The sequence below is a fragment of the Vipera ursinii genome (genome assembly GCF_947247035.1).
Source record: "Vipera ursinii genome assembly, chromosome: 5".
NCBI lineage: Eukaryota > Metazoa > Chordata > Lepidosauria > Squamata > Viperidae > Vipera > Vipera ursinii.
Genome location: NC_139518.1, coordinates 8,974,560 through 9,002,539, shown reverse-complemented (window position 1 = coordinate 9,002,539; position 27,980 = coordinate 8,974,560). Strand labels below are relative to the sequence as shown.

General features: G+C 47.1%; 1 protein-coding gene across 2 annotated transcripts; it reads left to right on the top strand.

Moving 5' to 3' along the window:
• Positions 1-8: 8 nt before the first annotated feature.
• RFC4 (replication factor C subunit 4) lies at positions 9-26,146 on the top strand. 2 transcript variants are annotated; one of them, XM_083364018.1, is made up of 11 exons: positions 9-126; positions 1,917-2,069; positions 3,872-3,950; positions 5,777-5,856; positions 7,675-7,794; positions 8,743-8,886; positions 9,721-9,841; positions 12,172-12,297; positions 14,265-14,345; positions 22,129-22,245; positions 25,968-26,146. In XM_083364018.1, exons 2-11 carry the CDS (start codon positions 1,942-1,944, stop codon positions 26,061-26,063), a joined length of 1,092 nt encoding a protein of 363 aa, XP_083220144.1. In that variant the 5' UTR covers positions 9-126; positions 1,917-1,941; the 3' UTR covers positions 26,064-26,146. The 2 variants fall into 2 exon arrangements, with proteins under 2 accessions (XP_083220144.1, XP_083220145.1); XM_083364019.1 differs by lacking the exon at positions 9-126 and having other exon boundaries at positions 1,833-2,069.
• Positions 26,147-27,980: the final 1,834 nt, after the last annotated feature.

Genomic DNA, 27,980 nt, shown 5'->3' with positions numbered 1-27,980 from the left:
GCTTTCAGTCCGGCCCACGGGGCGTTCTCTATGGTGCGCTAGCTCTCCTAGAGTGCCTCTCATCCTTCCGGAGGTGGCCCCGCCTTTGGGGCGAGGATAATGACTGGTTTTGGCGGGAATTGAAAGGTAAGGCGCGCTGAGGGAGAATCCGCGAGAGATTCGCAAGTGGTTCTCGGGAAACGGCTGGGGACGATGGGCTCCGGTATTTTGTCTTCCCCGCATGCATGTGAAATTAGAAACGGGTCCACCGCTGTGGACTCGACCACTCTCTGGTCTCCGGGCCTGTTTTTTGGGGTGGCTCCGCCTCCGCCCCGCCCCTCCTGTCCTTCCAGGGAAGTTGGGAGTCTCTGGAGAAGGACTCGTTCACACAACACGATACACGGGTTCACGGGGGAAGGGGGGGGGAATTCTGCGAAGCCTTAATGGTAGCTGGTTCACACAAGTGGTTAGGAAGAAGGCCAGGAGGTATTCAACCCCATTGGCCTGTTGTGTGAACCGGCCTTTGGAGGTGGGAAAGCGTAAGAGGCGTTTGTTTTGTTGGGAGACCCGAGTGAGAGACCAGATGAAACGGGTGGCACCTTTTCTGACTGACTTTGTGAGCTGCACGGGTTTACAGGTAGAAGTAATTGCCCAAAGTGACTTCATTTGCCCTGCTTTTACCCCCTTGGAAGTCTCTCCTGGGGCAGATCTCAAAGCGACCATTTTGGAAAAAAGACCCTTCGACTGCCTCGGTGAGTGAGATGTTGCTGGACTCGCATAACTCGCATAATTCAGCCAGTTTCAGAGGGTTTCAACCAACATAATGGATGCTTCAGTGTGTTGCGATTCTTCATGGATAAATTACTCCAGATCTCTGTCGCATGTAATCTGCATCTGCCTAAGCCAGGGGTAGACAACCTCGGCTCTTTTATGACTCATGGACTTCAACTCCCAGAATTCCTGAGCTAGCCAAGCTGGCTCAGGAATTCTGGGAGTTGAAGTCCATGAGTCATAAAAGAGCCGAGTTTGCCTACCCCTGGCCTAAGCTATCTGTCTTTTCCCCCTTCTTCTCCATTTAAACCCTACATGAATTTACCCACTCCATTCATCTAATGAAGTGAGCTGCAACACACACACACACACACCCATGTCTGTTAATAACATTTGTTATTAGTCAGGAAAAGTGGTACCATATTTTGGATTTTTGGCTACTATACACTAACACGGTTTGCCTCCTACTACGGTATGTATTTGAACAGAGTGAAAGCAAGCTGGTTGAATTACATATGTCTTTGGGTTCATATCTTGGGGTTCCATGTATTTTTCTTTAAATTTTCTCAGGTTAGCGTGTGATGGTAATTGCCTGTCAAATGCATGGCCTCCTATTCTCTAAATGTGCATTAGAATATAGAGTAGTAGACTCTGATCCTTCTTGCTGGATAATGAATGTGATTCCCCATAGGAACAGTTGCAATGCAGGTAGCCCTCGACTTAAAACCATTACTTTAATAACCATTCAAAGTTACAATAGCCCTGAAAAAAATGATTTATGACCAGTCCTCACACAACTGTTACGGCATCTCCATGAACAAAATTTGGGGGCTGGGCAACCAGCATATATTTATAATGGTTGCAGCATCCAGTGATCAGATAATCTCCATTTGCAACTTTCCCAGCAACTTCTGACAAGCAAGGTCAATGGTGGAAGCTGGATTTGCTTAATGACTGTGTGATTCACTTAACAGCTACAGTGATTCTCATAATTATAGCAAAAGTTGTAAAATCAGGTGTGACTCACTTAAACAAGGCCTTTGCTTAGCAATGGAAATTCTGGTCCCAATTGTGATTGTAAGTTGAAGACTACCTATACTATAGTATAATTTTTCAAGGCAGACCAGTAATACATGTCTAATCCTTTTCCATTCCTCCCATTACAGATTGCTAGGGTGAAAAAAAGCAACAATGCAGGCATTTTTGAAAGTTCCAGTCAGTGCTAAACCTCTCTCTACTAAAGAACGGGGAGCCACTGCAACTGCAGGAAGCAGTGGGGAGAGCAAGAAACTCAGACCCATTCCTTGGGTCGAAAAATAGTAAGAATTTTGCTCTGGTTTGGAATCTGAGTAATGTAATCACTGAAGATGAATGTGTAGACTGGAACTCTTGGGGAATGAGGATGTCTTGTCCAGGAGGTGTTTCAAATTAGCTTTTTGACTGTAACCACCAGATCTGTCTGCTTTTTCTGTGTCTGTCTTTCACTGATCTTCTCCATTTAATTGGACTGCATACTTATTGACAAGGATATTCATGCTAGTCCAAAGTAATTTTGGCCCATGTTTTTATTGTTAGTGGAGTTTATTTATTAAATTTATTTCATGCTATTCATTTCACCATCAAGTGACTCTAAGACAGGGGTGTCAAACTGCCGGCCTGCGGGCTGGACGTGTCGCAACAAAACCACACCCACCCCATTGCCGGCAATGGGGAAAAAGCTCCGACGTCGTGAGTTTGACATGTCTGCTCTAGGAAGCTTATCACAAGATAAAAATTATAATATAATGTCAGGACCCACCCCAAACCACGTCTTAGGAAGACAAAAACTCTTGGAGTCAGGATTTTAGTCCAAAAGAAATCTTTACTATGACGTGCTCGGTTGTAGGAAATGAGACAGGGCTTAATATTTCCACGATGTAAACCCTTATAAAGAGTTCCCGGTTTAACCCCCCTTAATCCCCATTTGGTCAGTCCCCCCCCATCCTTCCTCTCGTATCATCCATCTCGTGGGAAAGAGGAAGTTAGGACCCTTTTGTTTATTGCTGACAAAACCCAGATGCTAACCCCCCCTTTTGTTTCCCCAGTTCAAAAGGCTTCTCCTTTCCTTTGAAATGCCTATTGCCGGTTCAATACACATCTATCCTCTTCTCTTCGGGAGATGACAGAATCCATGGGATAATGTTTGAAACATTCCATTTATGAATATGATATAGATGGATTCTGACATATAATATCATTAAACCAGTAACTACCATTAAAATTAAGATAGCTAAGGAAGGGGCCAATATACAATGGGGTGCAGGTGGAGTTGCTTGCAGAAGGCTATAAGAGACTGTGGGGAAAAATGAGAGCCTGCTATGATCTGCTATGGTGCTTGGTGTTCATTTATTTCTAATGTTACTGTTCAACAGAAAATATAAGCGCTGAAACAGAGCCCGTACAGTACAATGTTCTGTTTCACTTCATCGCCTTATCTCATAGGAATACCTTTTAAAAATATATTTAGACTCTTGCATTATTTCAGTCATTACCTGAAATGACACTACCATATGTGCTCACTCGACCACCTAAGGAGATTGGAAAAAGATTATATGGACGCTCAGTATTGAAGTTAATCCTTTATCTGATGATATGGAGACTAACCTAGTCTCTCCATCATGCGGTATTTTGCTGATGCCTGCTTGTTTTTCACAGTGTGAAGTATAAACGATACCCTCATGTGCAATGATGTTATTATAACACAATAGTTATATATTTGTACAATTCTGATTTTTTTTCTTCGAATAATGTATCATCGATTGCCTTCATCTTATTAAGACCATTAATGGTTGGAATTTAGATTCTGTTATTGTGGCAGCTACATGTTCAGACTTCTAAACAATAAAAGAGGTGCAAAGCTCTTTGATCTAAAGAATAAGAGTTGAAAGGGACCTTGGAGGTTTTCTAGTCTAAGCCCCCTGCTTAAGCAGGAGACCCTATACCATTTCAGACAAATGGCTATCTAATCTTTTCTTGAAAATCTCCAGTGATAAGAGTACTGAAGATACTGTAATCATAATATTCCTTTTGATTTCTGAAGAGTAATTAGTATTTAATGCTGTGTTCATTTTTAAACATCTAGCCGTCCAAAATGCATGGATGATGTTGCGTTTCAAGATGAAGTTGTGGCAGTACTGAAGAAATCCTTACAGGGAGTTGATGTGAGTGCTGCAGTCATTAAACTAATTATTTCATGTGGAAATTAAATGAAAATGGGGAAAAAATTGTACTATTGCCATTCTCCATTGGTTTACAACTAATATAAAAATTCAAGTTTACCCTTAACTGTTGAAAGACACTTATTGTGAATAAAGGAGCCAGCTTCCTGAATATTAAAGCAGCAGTATCTTGTTTTTATCATACCGTAGTTACACTGCCATTGATATTGCATGTGCCATTTGATAGTACAAGTAGTCCTCGACTTAGGACTACAATTGAGCCCAAAATTTCTGTTGCTAAGCAAAACAGTTGTTAAGTGAGTTTTGTTCCATTTTATGACCTTTCTTGCCACAATTATTAAGTGAATCAGTGCAGTTAAGTTAGTAACATGGTTGTTAAGTGACTCTGGCTTCCCCATTAACTTTGCTTGTTAGAAGGTCGCAAAAGGTGATCACATGACCCTGGCACACTGCAACTGTCATAAATATGCAGCAGTTGCCAAGTGTCTGAATTTTGATCATGTGACCACAGGGATGATACAACAGTTATAAGTGTGAAAAAATGGTCTTAACTGACTTTTTCCAGTGCTGTTGTAACTTTGATCACTAAATAAACACTTGTAAGTCGAGGACTACCTGTTCTTAAAAGCTTGGTTTACAAATTGCAAGGTATTAAAATTTGCAGCAGTTAAATTTCTAAGTATACTTTGTAATCTACTTTACTGGAGTGGCTTATAGCTTCTGCTGTTAATGATGTCTTATGTCCCTCTATGTTTCTTACAACTTTTCTTTACAAAGCAACTTAGAGTAATTGTAAATTATATATATCAATAATTTTTAAAAATGCTGTTGCTTATCCCTAAGCAACTACTATTTAAGAATATTAATTATTTGAAAAAAATCTTATTGGCTCAGCAACTTGCTCTGCATGTTGAAAGCTTTCTGGTTCTAGTATCTTCTACAAAATACTAAGCCTTTTTTGTTTTTGTCTTTTTTGTTAACGTGGGGTTTTGAAAGCTCCCTTTGGTACTGTATAGGTATCTGCTCAAAGAAAGGCCATTAAACACAAACCTAGACCATTGTCTTAAATGCCTTGCTTTAAATATTCAGACATGTTTGAATAACTGCATCTCTATTTTGTTGGAATGTACTTTCTATGTAGATTCCATAGTTCTCTAACAGTATTATCGTGTGAATTGTAATTTATAAATTTCCATGTATTTCTAATCTTTTCTGAATCTGAATAAGCTGCCTGCAGGTACATTAATTTCATTGTTGGAAAGAATACAATACCATAGATGGGTCATATTACAGCCCTGTTTAAATATGGATATTAATTCTGCCAGGGGTGTCAAACTGCCGTCCCGCAGGCCGGACGCATCATCCGGAAGCCGCGCCCACCCCATTGCCGGCAATGGAAAAACCATCCCAATACATTGCACGATGTCACATAACGTCGCGAGTTTGACATGTCTGTATACATTTCCCTGGAATTAAGTTCTGTTAAACCCACTGGCCTTTCTTTTCACTAAGTTTAGAACAGGGGTCTTCAAACTTGGCCCTTTTATGACTTGTGGACTTCAGCTCCCAGAATTCCTCAGCCAGGCACGCTGGCTGAGGAATTCTGGGAGTTGGTCCACAAGTCTTAAAAGGGCTAAGTTTGAAGACCCCTGAAATAGAACATAGCAACAGTGTTATAGAGAAAATATGCATACAAATTTTAGAATTTTTTTCCTCTCCAATAATGTTTTTTCTTATACTTGTGGTTGTTTGAAAAATAAAGTATGTATTTACTCAATATCGTATTTTTAAATTTCTTTCTGTTGTAGCTTCCCAACCTCTTGTTCTATGGTCCTCCTGGAACTGGGAAAACATCTACTATTTTGGCAGCAGCTAGAGAACTCTTTGGGTAATATGGAGTTCAGTGAAATCGAATTTGACTTTACACATGTGTTGTTCTTCTCATTAGTGTCTCTGGCATGAACATCTTGAAATTTTATAACACAGTAAGAATGGGTCCTGTTCAGAATAAAGAATGAAATAGTGTATATTTGTAATGCTGATTGTTGGCCAGCTGAAGAATGAAGAATTCCTAAATGTGGACATGGATGCAAATACAATATCTAGGACAGTGATGGGAAAGTTACCACACATTGCTTTGGATTCTAATATCAACAACCTCAACCTGTGTGTCAAATCTCCAGGGAAAATGGGATATGTTGTCCAAAACATGTTTCTCTGTCCTGTTTTAGAAACACACAAGGGAGTGTGAATTTAACAGGCAGGACTAAATGCTGCAAGTTACTGTAGTAGGTAGATTTGGAATTTTGAGACCCTGCTTTACCAGCCTTGTGAAATAACTGCGTTGCTGAGATTCCGCTTTATCAAAAGGCAGGGTGATCAGTTTGCTTCTCACCAGATTCTCTAGTCCGCCAGGATGATCTCTGTCACCTCCATCTTTTTTCCTAGGGCACATTTCCAAAGAACCATCCCTATTTTATTTTTTAAATCTCACGAAGACTGCATTGTTGGAAATTTAGGTTAGGCTTGAATTTGATTATTTATTTGGGGAATGATGGCTCCCCGTGTATTATTTTCATTAAAGATTCCAAATAGCTAATAAAATCAAGGGAGCATTAAGGGTGGTGTCTACAGAGCCCTTGATATATTTCTAGGCATTAAGTTGACCCAGAAGTAACCCAAAACTAGATTTGATTTGAAATGTGCAGAAAGGTATTTTGATGCTAACTCTTGTCAACTAAAATTTACATTCTTGCAATTGAGCTTTCCACAGCTTGAGCTTCTAGATGTAGTAGGACTGCAAGTTCCAGAATTTCAGTCAGAAGCCATGCCACGTGGGAAAATCTGGGCGTTTGAATTCCAGTGCATCTGGAAGGCACTATAATGGGGAATTGTTGGCTCTTCAAGATAGACTGGCTTGCGAAACAGACGCTGCTTGAACATTGGAACTCTGTTGTTGTTATGATTCATTTCAGATAGATGTTCAGACTAGATTTGGCATTTTTATCCATCTATCAAATCCTTCTCAAGGACCTAGGATAGGCAGATGTGGATGTTTCATGGTGCTAATGGTATCATCGCAGGATGTAAGCTGTTCCAAGTGAAGTTGCCTTTTGCAAGTGATTGGTCGTGATTTTGTCAATGCCAGTGGTGTTCAAGTTGTGCTCCAGATGTTTTGGGATTGCACCCAAAATGTCTATTACTATTGCTACTACCTTTGCTTTCTTTTGCCACAGTCATTCTGTTTCAATTTGCAGGTCTTTGTATTTTGTTATCTTCTCTAATTCTTTCTGCCATGCCCGCTATCTAGCCTTTTTTTTTTCTTTCTTATCGACAATTGTTGGAGTGTTATGTGGCAGGTACTTGTCTTTCTGAATTCTAAAGTCCCAGAGCAATTTAGCTTCTTCATTTTCTATTACTTCTTCTATTATTATTGTAGAATGCAGTAACAGAATCTTGAAAGTTGGACAGATTCTCTCTCTTCCCCCTAAAGAGAATAAAAATGGGACAACCTTCAGGTTTTTTTTCTTCACTCCCTCCCCTCTATCCAGGCTAAATAATGTTTATATAAAAATTGTGTCCCTGTACTCCTCTTCAGAAAGGGTGCTGTAGCAGTTGACTGTATTAGAATTCAAAATGGTTGTCTGGATTAGCAGTTCTTAAGAAATTTATTAAAAGAAGTTTACATTTCTTTTGTTTTAAATAGTCCTGAATTGTTCCGGCAGAGAGTCCTTGAATTAAATGCATCTGATGAACGTGGAATACAAGTCATTCGAGAGAAAGTCAAGACTTTTGCTCAATTAACAGTTTCGGGAAATCGTTCAGAGTAAGCTCTCTTGGATTACTATTTCACTCTATTCCAGGTCAAGATGAGTTGCTTTGTAATGCTAAAATAAGCAACGAGTCAGTACTGTACTATGAGGCTCTCAAATGATGTTTTAGTGAGTCATCTGAACTTTACTACATATAATCTTAGAGAATTTATTATTCACCAACTACGTATCTTTGCTAATGTCTCCGATAGACCATGTGTAGGCACTGTGAAATGTACTTTATTAAAACATTTAAATTGAGTCCTTCAGTCCAGTTAATCGAAATAGCTTCAACTATCCCTCTATTGATCAAATTATGATAAGAAATAGATTAATTTCTTGAGTCTCTTTTGAATACTCTATAGGCAGAGAGATACAAGCCATATGGAAAATTTAAAGCAGGAAAAGTATGAGTGTATCTGGCTTGCTTTTTTTCTGCCTGTTTTTTCTCTCTTTTTTTCCTGGGATTTAGGGACAAATAACTACTTTAGCTAAAATCACATTCCTTTGGATTCTTAAATCCCCCTTTGAAAGGTGAAATTGATGCCTTAAGCTTCTGTGAAGCCCTTAAACTTACCTCCTGAAAGGCCAAAAACTTTGGCCTTGTTAAGTATGGACAAATTTGGGGAAGTCACAAAAATACCTGCAGTGTGTGAATGCCAACACCTTCCATAAAGGAATCCATGGGAAATAACAGCTCTAGCAGAAAATAACGTGGCCTCTTTCAAATATATAACGTGGCCTCTTTCGAATAACAGTGAGACAGTTCCACAGTGCAACAATATTTAGTTAAGTTGGGGAAGAAAATGGGGAAAGTTCCAATTTAGAATTTTTCCCACTGTAGGCTCTGAATGGCAAGCAATGTTTATGTCAGGATGTGTTTGCCAGTAGACTGTTGACAGCAATGCTTGTGTTAGCACCATAAATGGCTCACACGTGCTTTTGTGATCGTTTGTGTTTAGTGGCAGACCATGCCCGCCTTTTAAGATCATAATCCTGGATGAGGCAGATTCTATGACCTCGGCAGCTCAAGCAGCTTTAAGGCGCACCATGGAGAAGGAATCTAAGACCACACGATTCTGCCTAATCTGTAATTACATCAGCCGGTGTGTATAAATTACAGCATGTGTTTGTATTTATTTATTTTGTTTGTATTTGTGTTTGTATTTATTTTCTTATGAAAAATACATTAGATAAATACACTTTTGAGTCCACTCACCTCTTGGTAGCATCATGGGTATATTGCTGAGATTTTCTGACGTATGTTATAGATGTTTTTATAACTCAGCCTTTTTTTGGCCGATTTTCCAGCTTCCCACTCTAGCCTTCAGCCCTGGGATTTCCGGGTGTTTTCCCATCCAGATAATAACCAGATCTGACCATTCATAAATTCTGAGTCTATACTTGGTTATCTCTGTTTGTTAAAATATTATTTTAAGAAATCAAAGAATGTATTTTTTTTAAAATTCCATTTATATCCCGCCCTTCTCCGAAGACTCAGGGAGGCTTACAATTTAAGCACAAACCAATGTGCTTAGCAATAGCCTTCATTCTATTTGAATTTTAAAGACAATTATGTTCTACTGTCGGGAAAAAATGAGTATGATTACAATGCTAATATGTGAAAATGTATATCCTGCCAACCTAGCAGTTTGAGAGCAAGCAAATGTAAGTAGGTAAACAGATACCACTTTGGTGGAAAGGTAACAGTGTTCCGTGCGCCTTTGCTGTATAATCGTGCTGGCCACACGACCACAAAAAATGTCTTTGGACAATGCTGGCTCCCTTCACTAAGAAACAGAGATGAACGCTGTGCCCTAGAGTCGGACACGACTGGACAGGGAAACCTTTAACTTCATAGGCTGTGGAAAAACACGATGCTGCATGAAAATAAGAACAGAGTCCTCCAGTTACTGAGTTTCACTTCCTGTCTTTGGTAGAATCATTGAACCAATTACATCTCGATGCTCCAAATTTCGCTTCAAGCCACTTTCTGACAAAATCCAACGCCAGAGACTTCTAGACATTGCTAAAAAGGAAAGTGTGATAATCAGCAATGAGGTAACATGCCAATTATAAAATTCCTTGCCTTAATATTGTGAACAAAAGGTTTTATTCATTAATGGGTTTTTTGCCAGTACAATAGGTAACCCTTGTGAATGGAATATCTTGTCCTCCTGGAGGTTCCTGCACACAGCTTAGAGCTGCAGCACAGAATTGGAGAATCCCCTTGGACAGGGGAAAATAAACCTCTGCTGTATTAAATAACAGCTTATAAAGTTTAATTGTATGCTCCTTCATCTGAGAAGCAGACTTAGAATAGTCTTTCCAAAAACAGGATCTCTAATTTCACTGATACTAACTCTAAATTGTCAGGATTGGGAAGTTAGATGAACTTAAATGTAATACTTGGAGATTGTACACAAACATTTGGACTTCACACTCCAATCCCTGAAGTTCAAGAGAAGTTTAACATGTCCTCCCCACCCATACTTCCAAAAGAAATGCATTTACTTGCATTAATGAGAGATTGAACTATCTGTGGCTAACCATAAATGAAACCCTTCCTTCCTTCCTTCCTTCCTTCCTTCCTTCCTTCCTTCCTTCCTTCCTTCCTTCCTTCCTTCCTCCCTCCCTCCCTGCATAAAAACAACAATATACAATCCAGATTAAAAACAGCAATAAACGGAAGGAAGATCCAGTCAAACCAACATATCACACACCCAATAAGGGACTCTGAACCTTAGCCCAAAGCCTGGGACATCAGTCAAGTCTTTAAGACCCACTGGAATGCCATCAGGGTGGTAAGCACCTGGATCTCAAGGGGAACCTCCCTTCAGTGGGCAAACACTGAATTGAAGAAGGCACACTTCCAGGGGCCTGATAGATGGATTATGTCTCAAAGGAATTTGGAGCATGCCAACTGTTGGAATCAACCAGACACCACAGGAAATAGGCAATTCATAAAGTAACCAGTCCCTATTCTATGTAGGATTTTATAGGTAATATCTAGTCTTTGGAAGCCAACGTGGAAACCCGTGCAGCTTGTGAAGCAGAAGTATCACATGGACATACTGAAATACGTCCATCACTGCCTGTGTGGCTTCATTTCATTCTGGGCTAGTTGAAGCTTCCAGGTGATCTTGAAGCACAGCCCCCTGCAGCGTGCATTGCAGTAGGCAAGCTGTGAGATGACCAGGGCACGAGTGATTGCCTGAGGTGCCTCTTGGTTTAGGAAAGGACAGTACAGGTGTACCTGATGAAGCTGTGCAAAGGCCTTCCTTGGTACAGCTTCCACCTGCTGATTGAGCAGGAGCTGATAATATAGGACAGGGGTTGGCAACCTTAAACAATCAAAGAGCCACTTGGACCTGTTTCCCAGAGGGAAAAAATCTGTGCTGCAAAACTTGTGCATGCACGCGAGGCAGGGAGCTTGATTAAAGAGTTTAATTAAAAAGAAATAGAGGCTGCTATGCATGAGTTCTCTCTTTCTTTCTCTCCCTCCCTCCCTTTCTCTTCCCCCCCCCTCTCCCTTTCTCCGATTTTCTGCTCACCTGGCAAGCTGGCTTCAGTCTGTTCTCGGACAAGCTGACACACATTCTTATTGGCCTGGCTCTCCTGCCCTGCTTTCTGCTGCTTCCTGCTTCCTGTGGAGACGCAGCAAAGACAGGAGCCCCACCCAATAAGCTTGTCAGCTTCATGGAGAACAGCGTGAGGCCACTCTCTTTTTTCCACGCACACACAGAGAGAGAGAGAGAGAGAGAGAGAGAGAGAGAGAAGGGAAGCACAAGTGCCTCTCTTGCCTCTCTCTCTGCAAATGGCGGAGGATGACTGGGAGCCACAGGAGAAGGCTGAAAGAGCCGCATGCGGCTCCAGAGTCACAGGTTGCCGACCCGTGGTATAGGAAGACTCCTGAAGTGTGCAGCATCACCTTCAAATGTGGATTTGTTCTGCCATCCAAGGTTAAAAATAGAATATCCCCAAATCTAGGTGGCCCAAACATCCACCGTCATTCAGTCTTGGTAGGATTGAGTTGATGGTTCTTGCCTCACCAAACCTGCACAGCCTCCAGACAACCTCAGTAGTCCCACCTGACTAACTGAAACTGACTCCAAAGGAAGGAAAAGCTCCACAAAACTGTGGTTTATTCCTAACCCCTGGTCTTATGAGCTAGCCCAAAAGGATACCCTGACTGGCAATTTCAAAAGTCGCTAGACATCAAGGAGAACAACCCTGGAAGCTCCGCTCCCATCCTGGCTCCACCGCAGCTTATTAACAAGCTACCAATTTAGTATAACACGATAAAAAGTGTCCTTTACAAAACGGTATTCATTGTTTTCCTTTTTCTCCATACGGTTTCTTTTATTTAAAATATTTATTGTGTTACATAGGCCATCGATTACCTTGTTCGCGTGGCAGAAGGAGATTTGAGAAAAGCAATCACACTTCTTCAGAGCGCGACACGACTGACAGGCGGAAAAGAAGTGACGGAGAAAATTGTTATTGAAATCGCAGGGGTAAGCCTTGTTTCGAGATGGTGTATTTGCTGTTGTAAAAGTGGTGATTCAAAATTATGATTTTTCATTAAAGGCGTGGCTTCAGAAGCTGCGCACGTACTTTTAAAGACTTGCCTGGAATAATGCTCTGAGAGTTTTGCGTGGGAGAGGTACATTTTTTCCCCCTTGCTATTATTTGTGTTAAGAATTTTAACTGTAGTGGTAAAATCTAACGCGAACTAAACTTAAGAGAAAAAGAAGAGAACAGGAAAAAAAATGCAAGAATGAAGAATAAAGAAAAAGAAAAGAGTTATTTAAAGTGGCTTCCTACCTTCATCAGAAATATAAACAAATTCTTTTATTTCAAGCAGGCTTAATCCTTAATTGAATATTGTCATAGGAGTGAACTTCTCTTCAATTCTTCTTTATTCTTCCATACTAATTTCTTCAAGGTTTTAAAAAAATCTCTTGTAGGTCTATCAAAACATCATTTTCAGGTCATTCTTTTGATTTATGACTTGTGTTTCCAGTTTAATGCTTCAGCCAGGTTCTTTTCTATGTATCCCAAACGTGTCAAACACAAGGCCCGGGGGCCGGATGCGGCCCGCAAAGTGGTTTCATGTGGCCCATGAAGCCATCCTGGAAACAGTGAGGGAACGGCCCCCACTGCCTTGGCCCTGGCCCAGAGACCCTCCTTCTGCCAGAGACCCTCATCTGTCCCACTCCTGCCCAGGCCCACATAGGCACCCTTGATGCGAACGATGTAGAGCTGGCCACGCCCACCCAGTAGGCCATACGTACTCTAGCCACACCCACCCAGTAGGCCACGCCCACCCTGGCCATATCCACCCGGCCCCTTGAGGGCAACTGCAATGCTGATGCGGCCCTCAATGAAATTGAGTTTGACACCCCTGATGTATCCAGTGACGTGTGCGCAGGGCAGGTGCAGTGGGGTGGGGCTTGGGTTGTTGCTACTTGGAGGAGGTGTAAAGGGCTGCGTAAGTGTGGCAGGTGCAGAAGACTTACCGGAGTGATTTGCAGTCTTTCCTTCTAGCTTCCCTGTTGATTCTGCTTGTGGAATCTGGCAGGAAAGATTGCAAATAGTTATCACTTACCATGTGACACTTGGTCATAATTGTGAGACAGTTGCCCGGTCACAATCGCATGATCGCAAGGGGATAGCCAGAAATTCAAGGACCACTTATTCAGCACTGTTGTAACAGAAGAGCAATAGCACTTAGACTTACATACAGCTTCACAGTGCTTTACAGCCCTCTCTAAGCAGTTTACGGAGTCAGCTTATTGCCCCCAACAATCTGGGTCCTCATTTTACCGACCTCGGAAGGATGGAAGACTTGAGTCAACCTTGAGCCGGTGAGAATCGAACTGCTGAACTGCAGGTAGTCAGCAGAAGCAGCCTGCAATACTGCATTCCAACCACTGCGTCACCGTGGCTCGAATGGTGCTGGTCACGTGGTTGTCCACTGTATAGGAATGATCGTGGTAGGCTGAAGATGAAATTGAGATAAATGTTACAGATATTGGTGCAGCATTAGCTAGAAGATGCAGCGTCAAGTATGGCTAGGTGACAAATATATGTGAATTGAATACAAATGTGAGTGACCAGGTAGAGAAGGCAGGGTATGGTACAGTGGCCTATGGATATGCTGAAAGCAAGGATGAAGAAGAATAGGAAAAAATATGGATAGATAAAGTGAATGGTTTGGTATAAAGTAGATTTAACCATGATTTCCTTTTCTTTTTCTCTTAAGTTCATGCCTTTGTCTTACTGTTACTTTTTCCCCTCTTTTGCCTGACATTGCTTGGAAAAACCTGGGGAGAAAAAACCATACTGCTTGACACCTTAGGATTTTTTTGCCTGCATAGCTGCATTTTCTTATTGTCATGGTGATTAACATAAAAAAAAGAGTTGTGTGATATCAGATGGACAGCGTATCTATGTTTATTACTACAACTTTATATTCTAGGTTGTCCCCAAAGAAATATTGGATGGACTGCTCAGTGCCTGTCAGAGTGGCTCTTTTGAAAAGCTGGAAGCCGTAACAAAGGTGTGCTCCTTTAAGATTTGAAAGAAACAGCAAGTAGGATTTTGTATTATAGGACTCTCTTTTCGACGCTGGTAGGTGGTACGTAGTACAATTACGTAAACACAGTGAAACTAAAAACTGCCTGCCTTTAAGCTAATCTTGTGTCAATGTAACATGAACTGCCTGACATTTATTTGGCTTATGACCTTAGGTAGAAAAGCACTAAGAGGAGAAGTATAACTCCCCTAGAGTTAATTAACTGTCTAGCTCACTTTGTACAGTAAGGATATGTTACTTTCAGCTTGATTAATGTTCAGCTTCAGTGTATCTTTTTGAACAATTAAAGCTGGCGGGAGCTAAAAGTACATGAAAATTGGGACTCTTGTGTGATGCACTCTGTGTTTCCTTCCATTAAGCCTCCCACTCTCGTTTATTTTTCTCGTGGTCTACTTTAAAGTGCTATGATAGGAAAAAAATAGAGAGGTGTTTCTATTTTCTCTCTTTCTCTCTCCTTCTCTGGCTATTTCAGTGTCTCCACACACTCCAAATTCTCTTTGAAAGAAAAGCACAGCATAGCCATAGTGGGCTTTGTGTGAGTAGGTATTTTTTTGCCTGTATCGGGGTACAGGTAGTCCTCAACTTAATGACCGTTAAGTTACAAGGCATGGGAAAAAGGACTTACGACTGTTTCTCACACCTACGCCTATTGCAGCACACGACTGCTGCAGCTTGCCAGTGGTCACATGATCAAAATTCAGAGCTTGGCAACTGGTTCATATTTATGACGGTTGCAGTGTCCTGGGGTCATGTGATCTGCTTTTCTGACCTGACAAGCAAAGCCAATGAGGAAGCCAGATTCACTTAGCAACCATGTCACTGGCTTAACAACTGCAGTGATTCACTTAACAACTGTGACAAAACAGATCGTAAAATGGGGCAAAACTCACTTAACAACTGCCTCTTAGCAATTAAGCTTAGCAACATATATTTTGGTGTCAATTGTGGTCGTAAGATCAGGACTGCCTGTATTCTGTAATCGTCATTAGTTTGTGTTCTGTAGTGAGTGTACTTTTAGGAACCTATGTGGTATTTAGCAATTGGTTGAAATCAGCCATATACAGTATTTAGTTTCTTGGACAAATCTGTTTTGTGTTCATCCATTTACTTTTTTGTGAAATGGGATTTTGGAGTAGAAAACTTGGTTCAAAGGGGTAACATTGTGTTTTGGAGATTCATCTCTGCCTTGGAGACATATTTGGGGAATATATATTTTATTAAGCCTTCAGAAATTTGTTTTTTCGGAAACGGGTAGTTGTGACAGGTGGTAAGTTTGCTCATTTTATGAATGAGCAAACATACCCCCCCATACAGTGCCTCTCTTAACTTTGTTATGTATTCAAAATTTGTTATAAAATCCACTGGCTCAAAATAGCTGACTAGCTCATGTAGGTCGAAGGGAGGAGGAATAGAAGTGATTTTCCTAAGCAGGTATTTTCTGAGACTTTACAGATAAGATTCCTGCTTTAACAAGAATTTGTGAATGTTCCCCCCCCCCCCCCCGCCACCCAAAGCAAATTCTATATTCTTATGGGAGCAATTTAGTTTCCATATATAGTTGGAAGTCTTGACACCTCACCTCCTTCTTTGTATCACTGTTGTCTCAGATTCTGTAATTATGTTGGCAATGGTAGCAATTTTTCACACTGTTAGAATAAGCAGTGATCTGCCTTGGAGCTAAGCAAATTCAACACTGGAATAGATTGTTTCTCTGTTTGCAAGAGCAATCCCTCAGTCTCTGCAGGAACATTGAGGAAGATTTAAATTCCACTTTAAAAATAGAGCAAGTATCTATATCCTGGTTGTCTGCAGATTGCTAAACTGAAAGGGAAAAATGTTCCTTGTAGAGTCTCCTTTAACAGTTAATGTTACAAGATTGCTACCTTCTTAGTACCTTCTTAGTACTTTGTTCATAGGGCACAGGTCGGCAACCCGCGGCTCCGGAGCCGCATGCGGCTCTTTGAGCCGGCCCATGCGGCTCCCAGGCCTCCTCCCTCTTGAAAAAAAAATGGTACTAAAAAAACTTAATCAATTTAAACTTCTCACAAAAAAACTTGAAAAGTTTAAATTGATTGGTTGGTTTGTGGGACCGCCCACAAACCTTTGTTTTTTTACTGGCAGAGTGGAGGAAGAGAGGAAGAAGTAAAACGTAAGTAGATCTGCTTCTTCCCCCCCCCGTTCCCTCTCGTCGCCGGGGCTAGCAGCCCCGACGAGCAAGAAGGCACGCTTCGCCCGCCCACCCCCCCGTTGGCTCCTCGTCGCCGGGGCTGAGAGCCCCGGCAAGCGAAAGCCGCACTTCGCCCGCCCGCCCGCCTCCCCCTTTGGCTCCTCGTTGCCGGGGCTGAGAGCACCGCCGAGCGAAAGCCGCATTTCGCCCGCCCGCCCTCCCCGTTGGCTCCTCGTCGCCGGGGCTGAGAGCCCCGCCGAGCGAAAGCCGCGCTTCGCCCGCCCGCCCGCCTCCCCCGTTGGCTCCTCGTCGCCGGGGCTGAGAGCCCCGCCGAGCGAAAGCCGCATTTCGCCCGCCCGCCCTCCCCGTTGGCTCCTCGTCGCCGGGGCTGAGAGCCCCGCCGAGCGAAAGCCACACTTCGCCCGCCCGCCCGCCTCCCCCTTTGGCTCCTCGTCGCCGGGGCTGAGAGCCCCGGCAAGCGAAAGCCACACTTCGCCCGCCCGCCCGCCTCCCCCTTTGGCTCCTCGTCGCCGGGGCTGAGAGCCCCGCCGAGCGAAAGCCGCACTTCGCCCGCCCGCCCTCCCCGTTGGCTCCTCGTCGCCGGGGCTGAGAGCCCCGGCAAGCGAAAGCCGCGCTTCGCCCGTCCGCCCGCCTCCCCCTTTGGCTCCTCGTTGCCGGGGCTGAGAGCCCCGCCGAGCGAAAGCCGCACTTCGCCCGCCCGCCCTCCCCGTTGGCTCCTCGTCGCCGGGGCTGAGAGCCCCGCCGAGCGAAAGCCGCATTTCGCCCGCCCGCCCTCCCCGTTGGCTCCTCGTCGCCGGGGCTGAGAGCCCCGCCGAGCGAAAGCCGCACTTCGCCCGCCCGCCCTCCCCGTTGTCTCCTCGTCGCCGGGGCTGAGAGCCCCGCCGAGTGAAAGCCGCACTTCGCCCGCCCGCCCTCCCCGTTGGCTCCTCGTCGCCGGGGCTGAGAGCCCCGCCGAGCGAAAGCCACACTTCGCCCGCCCGCCCGCCTCCCCCTTTGGCTCCTCGTCGCCGGGGCTGAGAGCCCCGGCAAGCGAAAGCCACACTTCGCCCGCCCGCCCGCCTCCCCCTTTGGCTCCTCGTTGCCGGGGCTGAGAGCACCGCCGAGCGAAAGCCGCATTTCGCCCGCCCGCCCTCCCCGTTGGCTCCTCGTCGCCGGGGCTGAGAGCCCCGCCGAGCGAAAGCCGCGCTTCGCCCGCCCGCCCGCCTCCCCCGTTGGCTCCTCGTCGCCGGGGCTGAGAGCCCCGCCGAGCGAAAGCCGCATTTCGCCCGCCCGCCCTCCCCGTTGGCTCCTCGTCGCCGGGGCTGAGAGCCCCGCCGAGCGAAAGCCACACTTCGCCCGCCCGCCCGCCTCCCCCTTTGGCTCCTCGTCGCCGGGGCTGAGAGCCCCGGCAAGCGAAAGCCACACTTCGCCCGCCCGCCCGCCTCCCCCTTTGGCTCCTCGTCGCCGGGGCTGAGAGCCCCGCCGAGCGAAAGCCGCACTTCGCCCGCCCGCCCTCCCCGTTGGCTCCTCGTCGCCGGGGCTGAGAGCCCCGGCAAGCGAAAGCCGCGCTTCGCCCGTCCGCCCGCCTCCCCCTTTGGCTCCTCGTTGCCGGGGCTGAGAGCCCCGCCGAGCGAAAGCCGCACTTCGCCCGCCCGCCCTCCCCGTTGGCTCCTCGTCGCCGGGGCTGAGAGCCCCGCCGAGCGAAAGCCGCATTTCGCCCGCCCGCCCTCCCCGTTGGCTCCTCGTCGCCGGGGCTGAGAGCCCCGCCGAGCGAAAGCCGCACTTCGCCCGCCCGCCCTCCCCGTTGTCTCCTCGTCGCCGGGGCTGAGAGCCCCGCCGAGTGAAAGCCGCACTTCGCCCGCCCGCCCTCCCCGTTGGCTCCTCGTCGCCGGGGCTGAGAGCCCCGCCGAGCGAAAGCCACACTTCGCCCGCCCGCCCGCCTCCCCCTTTGGCTCCTCGTCGCCGGGGCTGAGAGCCCCGGCAAGCGAAAGCCACACTTCGCCCGCCCGCCCGCCTCCCCCTTTGGCTCCTCGTCGCCGGGGCTGAGAGCCCCGCCGAGCGAAAGCCGCAGTTCGCCCGCCCGCCCTCCCCGTTGGCTCCTCGTCGCCGGGGCTGAGAGCCCCGGCAAGCGAAAGCCGCGCTTCGCCCGCCCGCCTCCCCCTTTGGCTCCTCGTTGCCGGGGCTGAGAGCCCCGCCGAGCGAAAGCCGCATTTCGCCCGCCCGCCCTCCCCGTTGGCTCCTCGTCGCCGGGGCTGAGAGCCCCGCCGAGCGAAAGCCGCACTTCGCCCGCCCGCCCTCCCCGTTGGCTCCTCGTCGCCGGGGCTGAGAGCCCCGCCGAGCGAAAGCCGCACTTCGCCCGCCCGCCCTCCCCGTTGTCTCCTCGTCGCCGGGGCTGAGAGCCCCGCCGAGTGAAAGCCGCACTTCGCCCGCCCACCCTCCCCGTTGGCTCCTCGTCGCCGGGGCTGAGAGCCCCGCCGAGCGAAAGCCACACTTCGCCCGCCCGCCCGCCTCCCCCTTTGGCTCCTCGTCGCCGGGGCTGAGAGCCCCGGCAAGCGAAAGCCACACTTCGCCCGCCCGCCCGCCTCCCCCTTTGGCTCCTCGTCGCCGGGGCTGAGAGCCCCGCCGAGCGAAAGCCGCACTTCGCCCGCCCGCCCTCCCCGTTGGCTCCTCGTCACCGGGGCTGAGAGCCCCGGCAAGCGAAAGCCGCGCTTCGCCCGCCCGCCTCCCCCTTTGGCTCCTCGTTGCCGGGGCTGAGAGCCCCGCCGAGCGAAAGCCGCATTTCGCCCGCCCGCCCTCCCCGTTGGCTCCTCGTCGCCGGGGCTGAGAGCCCCGCCGAGCGAAAGCCGCACTTCGCCCGCCCGCCCTCCCCGTTGGCTCCTCGTCGCCGGGGCTGTGCGCGCTTCCCCACCTTCCCTCTCGTCGCCGGGGCTTGCAAAACGGCGGATCCAGCCTCTGCCGGCGGCTTGCAAAACGGTGGATCCAGCCTCTGCCGGCGGCTTGCAAAACGGCGGATCCAGCCTCTGCCGGCAGACACGCTTGCAGAACGGCGGATCGAGCCTCTGCCGCCAGCAGAGGCTCGATCCGCCATTCTCCAAGCGTGTCTGCCGGCAGAGGCTCGATCCGCCGTTTTGCAAGCCGCCGGCAGAGGCTGGATCCGCTGGTGCACGTTTTGCCTCTCTCGCCCGGTGGAGAAAAGGGGGCAGCGGGAGCCTCTGGGTGCCCAAGCCACGCCGGAGGATCTCCAACGTGTGTGTGTGTGTGTGTGTGTGTGTGTGTGTGGCGGGGGGAAAATCAAATTGGATCTTTTTATTGATGTATCCTACTTTTATTTGGTATTAGGTTTTTATGGATCAATTATGAACACCCGGGGTCCCTCTGCGACTTACGGGCGAAATATCTAACTTCAGAGCCATCCTCTCCAGCTGCGGTGGCCCGGGGGAGGGCAGCGCGGGGCTGTAGGTACTCAAGATAGTTGGGGGGGATCCAACCTGCCGCGGGGCGTGGGAGTGGGACTTTAGTCACGGACGGCGAGAGGAACCTTCGGAAGGGGAAGCGGGAACGAAGAGAAGATGAGGGTGGAGCGATCGGGGAGCTGGTAACTCAAGTTCCCCGAGTGGCTTTCAGCACTGGAGAAAATGCAAAATCGCTCGAGACCAAACTCGAAGGAATCAGCTGCCGGTGGGAGCGAGGCGATCCGTGTGGTCCCGTGACAGCCAGTCGGGCAAGCAACGCAAAGAGCGGCAGGGCTTTATTTTTGCACCGTGGAGCTCCCCCTCCCCCCCAAACTCCCCCTCCCTCCCCCTCACTTCCCAGAGCTGAATAGAAGGCAGAGGCTCGATCCGCCGTTCTGCAAGCGTGTCTGCCGGCAGAGGCTCGATCCGCCGTTTTGCAAGCCCCGGCGACGAGAGGGAAGGTGGGGAAGCGCGCACAGCCCCGGCGACGAGAGGGAAGGGGGGGAAGCGCGCACAGCCCCGGCGACGAGAGGGAAGGGGGGGAAGCGCGAACAGCCCCGGCGACGAGAGGGAAGGTGGGGAAGCGCGCACAGCCCCGGCGACGAGAGGGAAGGGGGGGAAGCGCGCACAGCCCCGGCGACGAGAGGGAAGGGGGGGAAGCGCGCACAGCCCTGCCCCCATCCACCTCCAGTATGGATGGCTCTGCCAAAAGAAAAGCAGCCGAAGCAAGCCTCCCATTGAGAGAATGGGGCGGCGGAGGCTTGCAAAACGGCGGATCGAGCCTCTGCCGGCGGCGGAGGCTTGCAGAACGGCGGAGGCTCGATCCGCCATTCTGCAAGCGTGTCTGCCGGCAGAGGCTCAATCCGCCGTTTTGCAAGCCGCCGGCAGAGGCTGGATCCGCCGTTTTGCAAGCCTCCGCCGCCCCATTCTCTCAATGGGAGGCTTGCTTCGGCTGCTTTTCTTTTGGCAGAGCCATCCATACTGGAGGTGGATGGGGGGCAGGGCTGGTGCACGTTTTGCCTTGTTTTGCGCATGCGCGTGCGTGCATGCACGCGCACGCACATTTTGCGGCTCCCACTTTTTTGTGTTTGTGACGGAACCGGTTCTGAGTGGCTCTTTGCCTTTTTCCGGTTGCCGACCCCTGTCATAGGGCATTGCCAGAAACACCATCATGTCTATTTCTGCCAAGTAAAGCTTCTGGTTAACTCAGGTGTTACTAATCCAATTATCTGATTTATTTTTAAATATTCTTATTAAATAATAGAGTAGAGTAGAGTAGAGTAGAGTAGGAGTAGAACAGAGCTGGAAGGAACGGAGGTCTTCTAGTCTAGCCCCCTGCTCAAGCAGGAGAACTTATACCATCTCAGGCAAGTGACTGTCTAACCTCTTCTTAATGCTGCAGTAGTGTTGAACAATATAAAAACACGTCCCATTGAATGAAATCCCACGTACTGACAGCCTGGCCACTTTGAATGATCTCCGGGAGGCAGAGAGTTTAATGAAATGATCTATTTCACTGGCTGTTGCTCAAGTTTGTGTAAGTTTCGATTTCTGTATAGTGCTCATTTGTAATATTTCAAGCAAGTCCATGGGCAGCTTTTATATCCTAGTAAGGAATTAATAATTGAACTTAGTATCTCCGGGGATCCCCAATCCCTGGTTGGTGGACCAGCACCGATCCGCAGCATGCTAGCAACCAGGCCGTGCAAACAAGTGAAGCCCCATCCGCAGGATGCATGCAGCATGCAAAACCATGCCCCCTCCGGTCCATGGAAAAACCTTTCCACATGGCCCGGTTGGTGGTCCACAGACCGGAGGTTGGGGACCCCTGGCCTAACCAAAGAACCACCAAGACCACTCCTACCAACACTGACAGACAAGCCACTAGAATATAAACTGACAGCAAACCCCACTCTTTACTGGCACTGTTGATGTTTAGTTTGGCTAATGAAAAGTCTGGAAGAAAACCAACCTCAGAGACCACCAAGGACCCCTCGCTGTATAGGACTGGAAGTACTTGCACTAGGTTTTAAGCCAATAATAACATTAAACTATTTAGTCTTAAGTCAATAATAAAATCCAGCTGTTAATACTAGTCTTCATTTGTTCTTCTCTGTCTTGCTTATAGAATGTGATCAGTGAAGGCTATGCAGCTACTCAACTGATAAATCAGCTTCACGATATCATTGTTGACAAAGAAGACCTCAGTGACAAGCAAAAATCTGTAATTATAGAGAAATTTGCTGTAAGTCTTAAGTGCTTGCATTTGAGTTCTATCAGAGGCTAATGAAATATGTGGTTAAAAATGAATATGAAACATTAAGGACTTGTGGGAAGTTGTACTTTAGAAGTCATACACAGTAAGACAGATGGGTGGTTTCTAAATATATAAATGTAAATAAAGAGAATCAAAGTATCAGTATGATAGTTTGGTATATGTGACGCTGTTTGCTTTTATGACAATAGATAATTGTTGGGATATGCTGGGGTGGGGGGAAGGAAAACAGTTTCACATATTGTTTCGTGGTGGTGGTTGCAACCGCGGAGCTCCGGGAGATGAAGCGTCGGAGACGGGGCCTAGAGAGGTGTTGGAGGTCCAGCCGATCCAAATCCGACCGGTTGCGACTAAGAACCCACATTAGGTCTTATCTCGCAGCGATGAGGGCGGCGAGGTCTAATTACTTCTCCCTCATCGTGTCCGCAGATAATCGCCCGGCCGCCCTGTTTTGGGTGACCTGCTCCCTTCTTAATCAGGAGGTGAGGGAGGAACCCTTGCAGGGTCGTGCCGAGGAGTTTAGTCAACATCTGTTGGATAAAATCGCTCAGATTCGGACTGGTCTGGACTCCAACTGGGCAGAGTCTGACGATCAGGACACGGGCGGTCTTGTCGATGTTATCTGGGAGGAGTTTGTTTCTGTGACCCCTGAGGAAGTGGACAGGATTATGGGGAGGTTGAGCTCCACCACATGTTTATTGGACCCGTGCCCTTCCTGGCTGGTCTATGCAGCTCAGGAGGGGACACGAGGCTGGTTCCAGGCAGTTATATCTGCTTCTTTGAGTGAGGGTAATTTCCCCACCGTCTTGAAAGAGGCGGTGGTGAGACCTCTCCTCAAGAAGCCTGCCTTGGACCCAGCTGTGTTAAATAACTTTCGTCCGGTCTCCAACCTTCGCTTTCTTGCGAAGGTTGTTGAGAGTGTGGTGGCGCATCAGCTCCCTCTGGTCCTGGATGAAGCGGATTATCTAGACCCGTGCCAATCGGGTTTCAGGCCCGGGTACAGCACGGAGACGGCATTGGTCGCTCTGGTGAATGATCTCTGGAGGGCCCGGGACAGGGGATATTCCTCTGTCCTGGTCCTATTAGACCTCTCAGCAGCTTTCGATAACATCGACCATGGTATCCTGCTGCGGCGTCTCAGGGGATTGGGAGTGGGAGGCACGGTTCTTCAGTGGTTCTCCTATCTCCTGGGACGTTCGCAGTCGGTGTTGGCAGGGGGGCAGAGGTCAACCCCAAGGTCTCTCGTTTGTGGAGTTCCTCAGGGGTCGGTCCTCTCGCCTCTCCTGTTCAACATCTACATGAAACTGCTGGGTGAGATCATTCGTGGTTTTGGAGTTGGGTATCATCAGTACGCTGATGATACCCAGCTTTTCATTTCGACCCCAAACCACCCCAGTGATGCCCTTGACGTGATGTCCCGTTGCCTGGAGGCGGTTCGGGTCTGGATGGGGAGGAACAGACTTCAGCTCAACCCTGACAAGACTGAGTGGCTGTGCATTCCGGCATCCCGGGGTATTCAGAATATTCCACCTCTTTCCATGGGGGGTGAGCTTTTACCCCCCGTAGATGGGGCTCGCAACTTGGGAGTCCTCCTAGATTCGCGGCTTACTCTGTAAGATCATATAGTAGCTGTGACTAGGGGGGCTTTCGCCCAGGTTCGCCTGGTGCGCCAGTTGCGGCCCTATCTGGACCGGGATGCCCTGTGTACGGTCACTCATGCGCTCGTGACCTCTCGTCTGGACTACTGCAATGCTCTCTACATGGGGCTTCCCTTGAAGACCACTCGGAGGCTCCAGCTGGTGCAGAATGCAGCCGCGAGAGTTGTCTTGGGAGTCTCCCAGTACTCCCATGTTACACCTTTGCTCCGCGAGCTGCATTGGTTACCAGTTGTCTTCCGGGTGAGATTCAAGGTTCTGGTAATGGTCTTTAAGGCCCTACATGGCATGGGTCCCGAGTACCTCGGGGATCACCTGCTGCCGGCGTCAACTTCCCTCCGCCCTGTGCGCTCCCACAGAGAGGGCCTCCTCAGGGTGCCTCCGGTCAGAGAATGTCGGCTGGTGGCCCCCAGGGGGAGGGCCTTCTCTGTGGGCACTCCAGCTTTATGGAATTAGTTGCCGGTCGAGCTCCGGATGGCACCTGACCTTCGCTCCTTCCGACGCGGTCTGAAGACCCATCTATTTGAACAAGCCGGCCTGGCCTGATGGGGGATGTGTTGGGGTTTTAATGGGGATTTTTATATTATTATTGATTGTTTTAGCTGGGCTACTATTTAATTCTTTTTAATTTTTGTATTCTGTATTTTTATATATGCCCTGTTCACCGCCCTGAGTCCCTCGGGAGAAGGGCGGTATACAAATATAATAAAACTAAACTAAACTAAACTTTCCTGTGCTACTTCATAGTAACAAGAACAAAAAATATTGAGAAGTCTACGATGTAGCTATGCATTTATGTATTTGCTTGTTTCCTCTAATCTAGATAAGTGTTTAATATAAACTAATATTCTTGCCATAGAGACTCAGGAAAGGTGAAATGAAAACAATGGTAGGTAGTTCAGCCATTTCAGCTGGGTGTCTCCAGATGGGTTGGACCATTTCCATGACGGAATGGGACAACTCACCTCAGCCAACTCGGCAACGGCCAATTCACCGTGGCCAACTCGCTGTGGGACAACTTGCCATGTTAACTTGCCAAGGGACAATTCGCTGCCGGAGAATTCAACAGTTCAATGTAATGATTTAAAATAATTCACATTTTGTTTCATACCTCTTTTGCAATCTTTTCTTTAATGATTCTGTTTGACTACTTCTTCTGTATCAGTGTAACTCTTGTCCTGTGGCGAGTCGCCCATGGTGAGCTGGCCGCAGCAAGTTGGCTGCGTTGAGATGGCTGTGGCGAGTTGTCGTACACCCTTCCATGCCAGCTGGAAATTTTAGTAGGCATAACCTAACTAAATCTGGAGGGTACAGGATGGTAAAGGCTGAGCCAGCAATTTTTTCTGTACTGGCAACTATAAGAACAATTGCCTGAAAAATGGCTAAAAAAAGTTTCAGTAGCTTTAAAATTTGGTATGCAATTTTCGTAAACTGTTCTACTGATATGTTCATTGTTTTGGTTCCATTTTACATATTGTAGTAAAATAGACTTATTTATGTCTCTGTGCGTGCACAGGAAGTCCTTGATTAAGAGTTACAATTGGGAACAAACTGTAGTTAAGCAATGTGGTTGTAAATCGGAAAACCATGTGAGTACTCCTCTGAGTGATATTTCCAGTGCCGTAGTTAAAGATTGATGAATAATTAAGCAAGGACCTCAGATAACCACGACTTGACTCTGACTTCCTGTCAGGTTCCCCATTGACTGTGCTTGTGGGAAACAGGCAGAGAAAATTGCGTATCATGAGCACATGACTACAGAACACTGCAAGGTTGTAAGGATGAGGTCCAGTCATAACTACATGTGGAGTGCTGTCATAAGGTTGTGGAATGAGTTGTTAAACAAGGACCACCTGTATATTAATTAATGAATACTAGACAGGCAGTTTAATGCTATTCTCTTTTAGAATAAAAAAAGTTTGATGCATATTTTACAAAGGAAGAGGAAATATATCTGCTAAACATTTTGCTTTATGCCCACCAAGCATGGTTGTTACCAAACTCCGCAAATCTTGAGTATTTTGTTTTGTTTTGCAGGAAACAGACAAGTGCTTGGCAGATGGTTCCGATGAGTTCTTGCAGTTGATCAGCATCTGTGCAGTCATGATGCAGCAGCTAATTCAGAATAGCTAACAGTATGGGACAAGTAGACCTTTTCTCTGTAGTTTTGGCACACCGTTTGCAAACTGTTCTGTAAATATAGACATTGCTATGAACTTTCATCTTGTCACTTTCATTATAACTTTTTTTGTTCAGGTCTACTCTATAGACTGAGGGACGCGGTGGCTCAGTGGGTTAGGACACTGAGCTTGTCGATCAGAAGGTTGGCAGTTTGGTGGGTCGAATCCCGAGTGCCGCATAACAGAGTGAGTGCCTGTTACTCATCCCAGCTTCTGCCAACCTAGCAGTTCGAAAGCACGTAAAAATGCAAGTAGAAAAATAGGGACCACTACGGTGGGAAGGGAACAGCGTTCCGTGCGCCTTTGGCGTCTAGTCATGCCGGCCACATCACCATGGAGACCTCCTCGGACAAGCGCTGGCTCTTTGGCTTTGAAACGGAGATGAGCACCAGCCCCTAGAGTCGGAAACGACTAGCACGCATGTGCGGGGGAACCTTTACCTTACTCTATAGACAAGCTACTGAAGGAAGCAAGATTCAAGGCTACCTTTATTTCTGCTATACATATAGTATATACAAGCCCTCTGGTGATCAGTTCGTTAGCATAGTACCATGGTGGCAAACCTATGGCACACAGAGCCTTCTCTGTGGGCACGGGCGTCATCGCTCCAGTCCTAGACCTTCAGCTGGGTTTTATAAAATCTTTTCCCTTTAGGCCTCTGCCATGTGCAAAAAAAAAAAAAAATCTCGCAGTTAGAATTGATTGAAGTTTTTAGTCCCTCCCAGTCTGCCATTACCACTGTAGCCACGCCCACACAATGCACCACACCCATACAATTGGCCAAACCCACCCAATGGGGCACACCCACCCAGCACCCGATGATACGTAAGTGGGTTTTGGGTTGCAGTTTGGGCACTCGGTCTCTAAAAGGTTCTCCATCACTGGCATAGTATGTAAAAACAGGGCTCCCCAATTTATTTGCAACTGAGCTGTGTGAGTGGTGGGCACTGACGCTCACAGCCCTTCCATTCTCCCCACACCAGGCCACCAACCCAGAAAGATTGGGGAATGCTGTATTAAAATAGAAGCTATGGTTAAGAGATCATACTATTACAATAGAGAACCAGTTTGATATAGTGACTAAAGGCATTAGCCTAGAAGCTGGGAGACCATGAGTTCTAGTCCCACCTTAGGCACTAAGGCAGTTGAGTGACCTTGGGCCAATCACACACTCAGCCCTAGGAAATGGCACGCGACTTCTGATTTCCTCCCATGAAAATTATAAGGACTAGTCCAGGTACTTAGCAGGAGTCAATACCGACTGAAAAGCATGCACACAAACATGTAATCGGACACAACAGGCATATGGCTTTAGATTAGGGCAGTTCTCAAAACTTTTGCCACAGGTCCCCTTTATATTATTAAAATGATGGTTTATGTGGTTTATAAGCACTAGCTGGATGCTACTCATCAAGACATCTCTTCAGATTTTATTTCTGCGAAAACCACATGCAGCAACACATCTGGGTTTTGTCTGCACACACTCATAATTGCTTGTTGCTAGTGTTAAATGTCAATTTTCAATACTTCCCCTGAACTGTTGTATTTCATCTTCCAGGTTTCGTTTACATTTCTAGTAGCTGCCCATTTAAAAACTCAATACATACTGGGCTAAACCAAAGAAAAAAATAGAACAGAAAAAACATACTGGGACCACTCATCCCTGATGTAACCCATCACGCTTTTCCTCCCACTATGACCTCACCCTATTCCAGGACAAAAGGGTGGGGCCTGTTGGAACTTCCAAGATATTCTAAAGGGTGGGCCTTGTAATTGGAAGGGCATGCCTCATCATTTGAAATTTAGGTTAAAAATTTTTACGTTTTGAAATTAAATTTCAAACTACTCCATGTTAAGCACCAAAATGCAA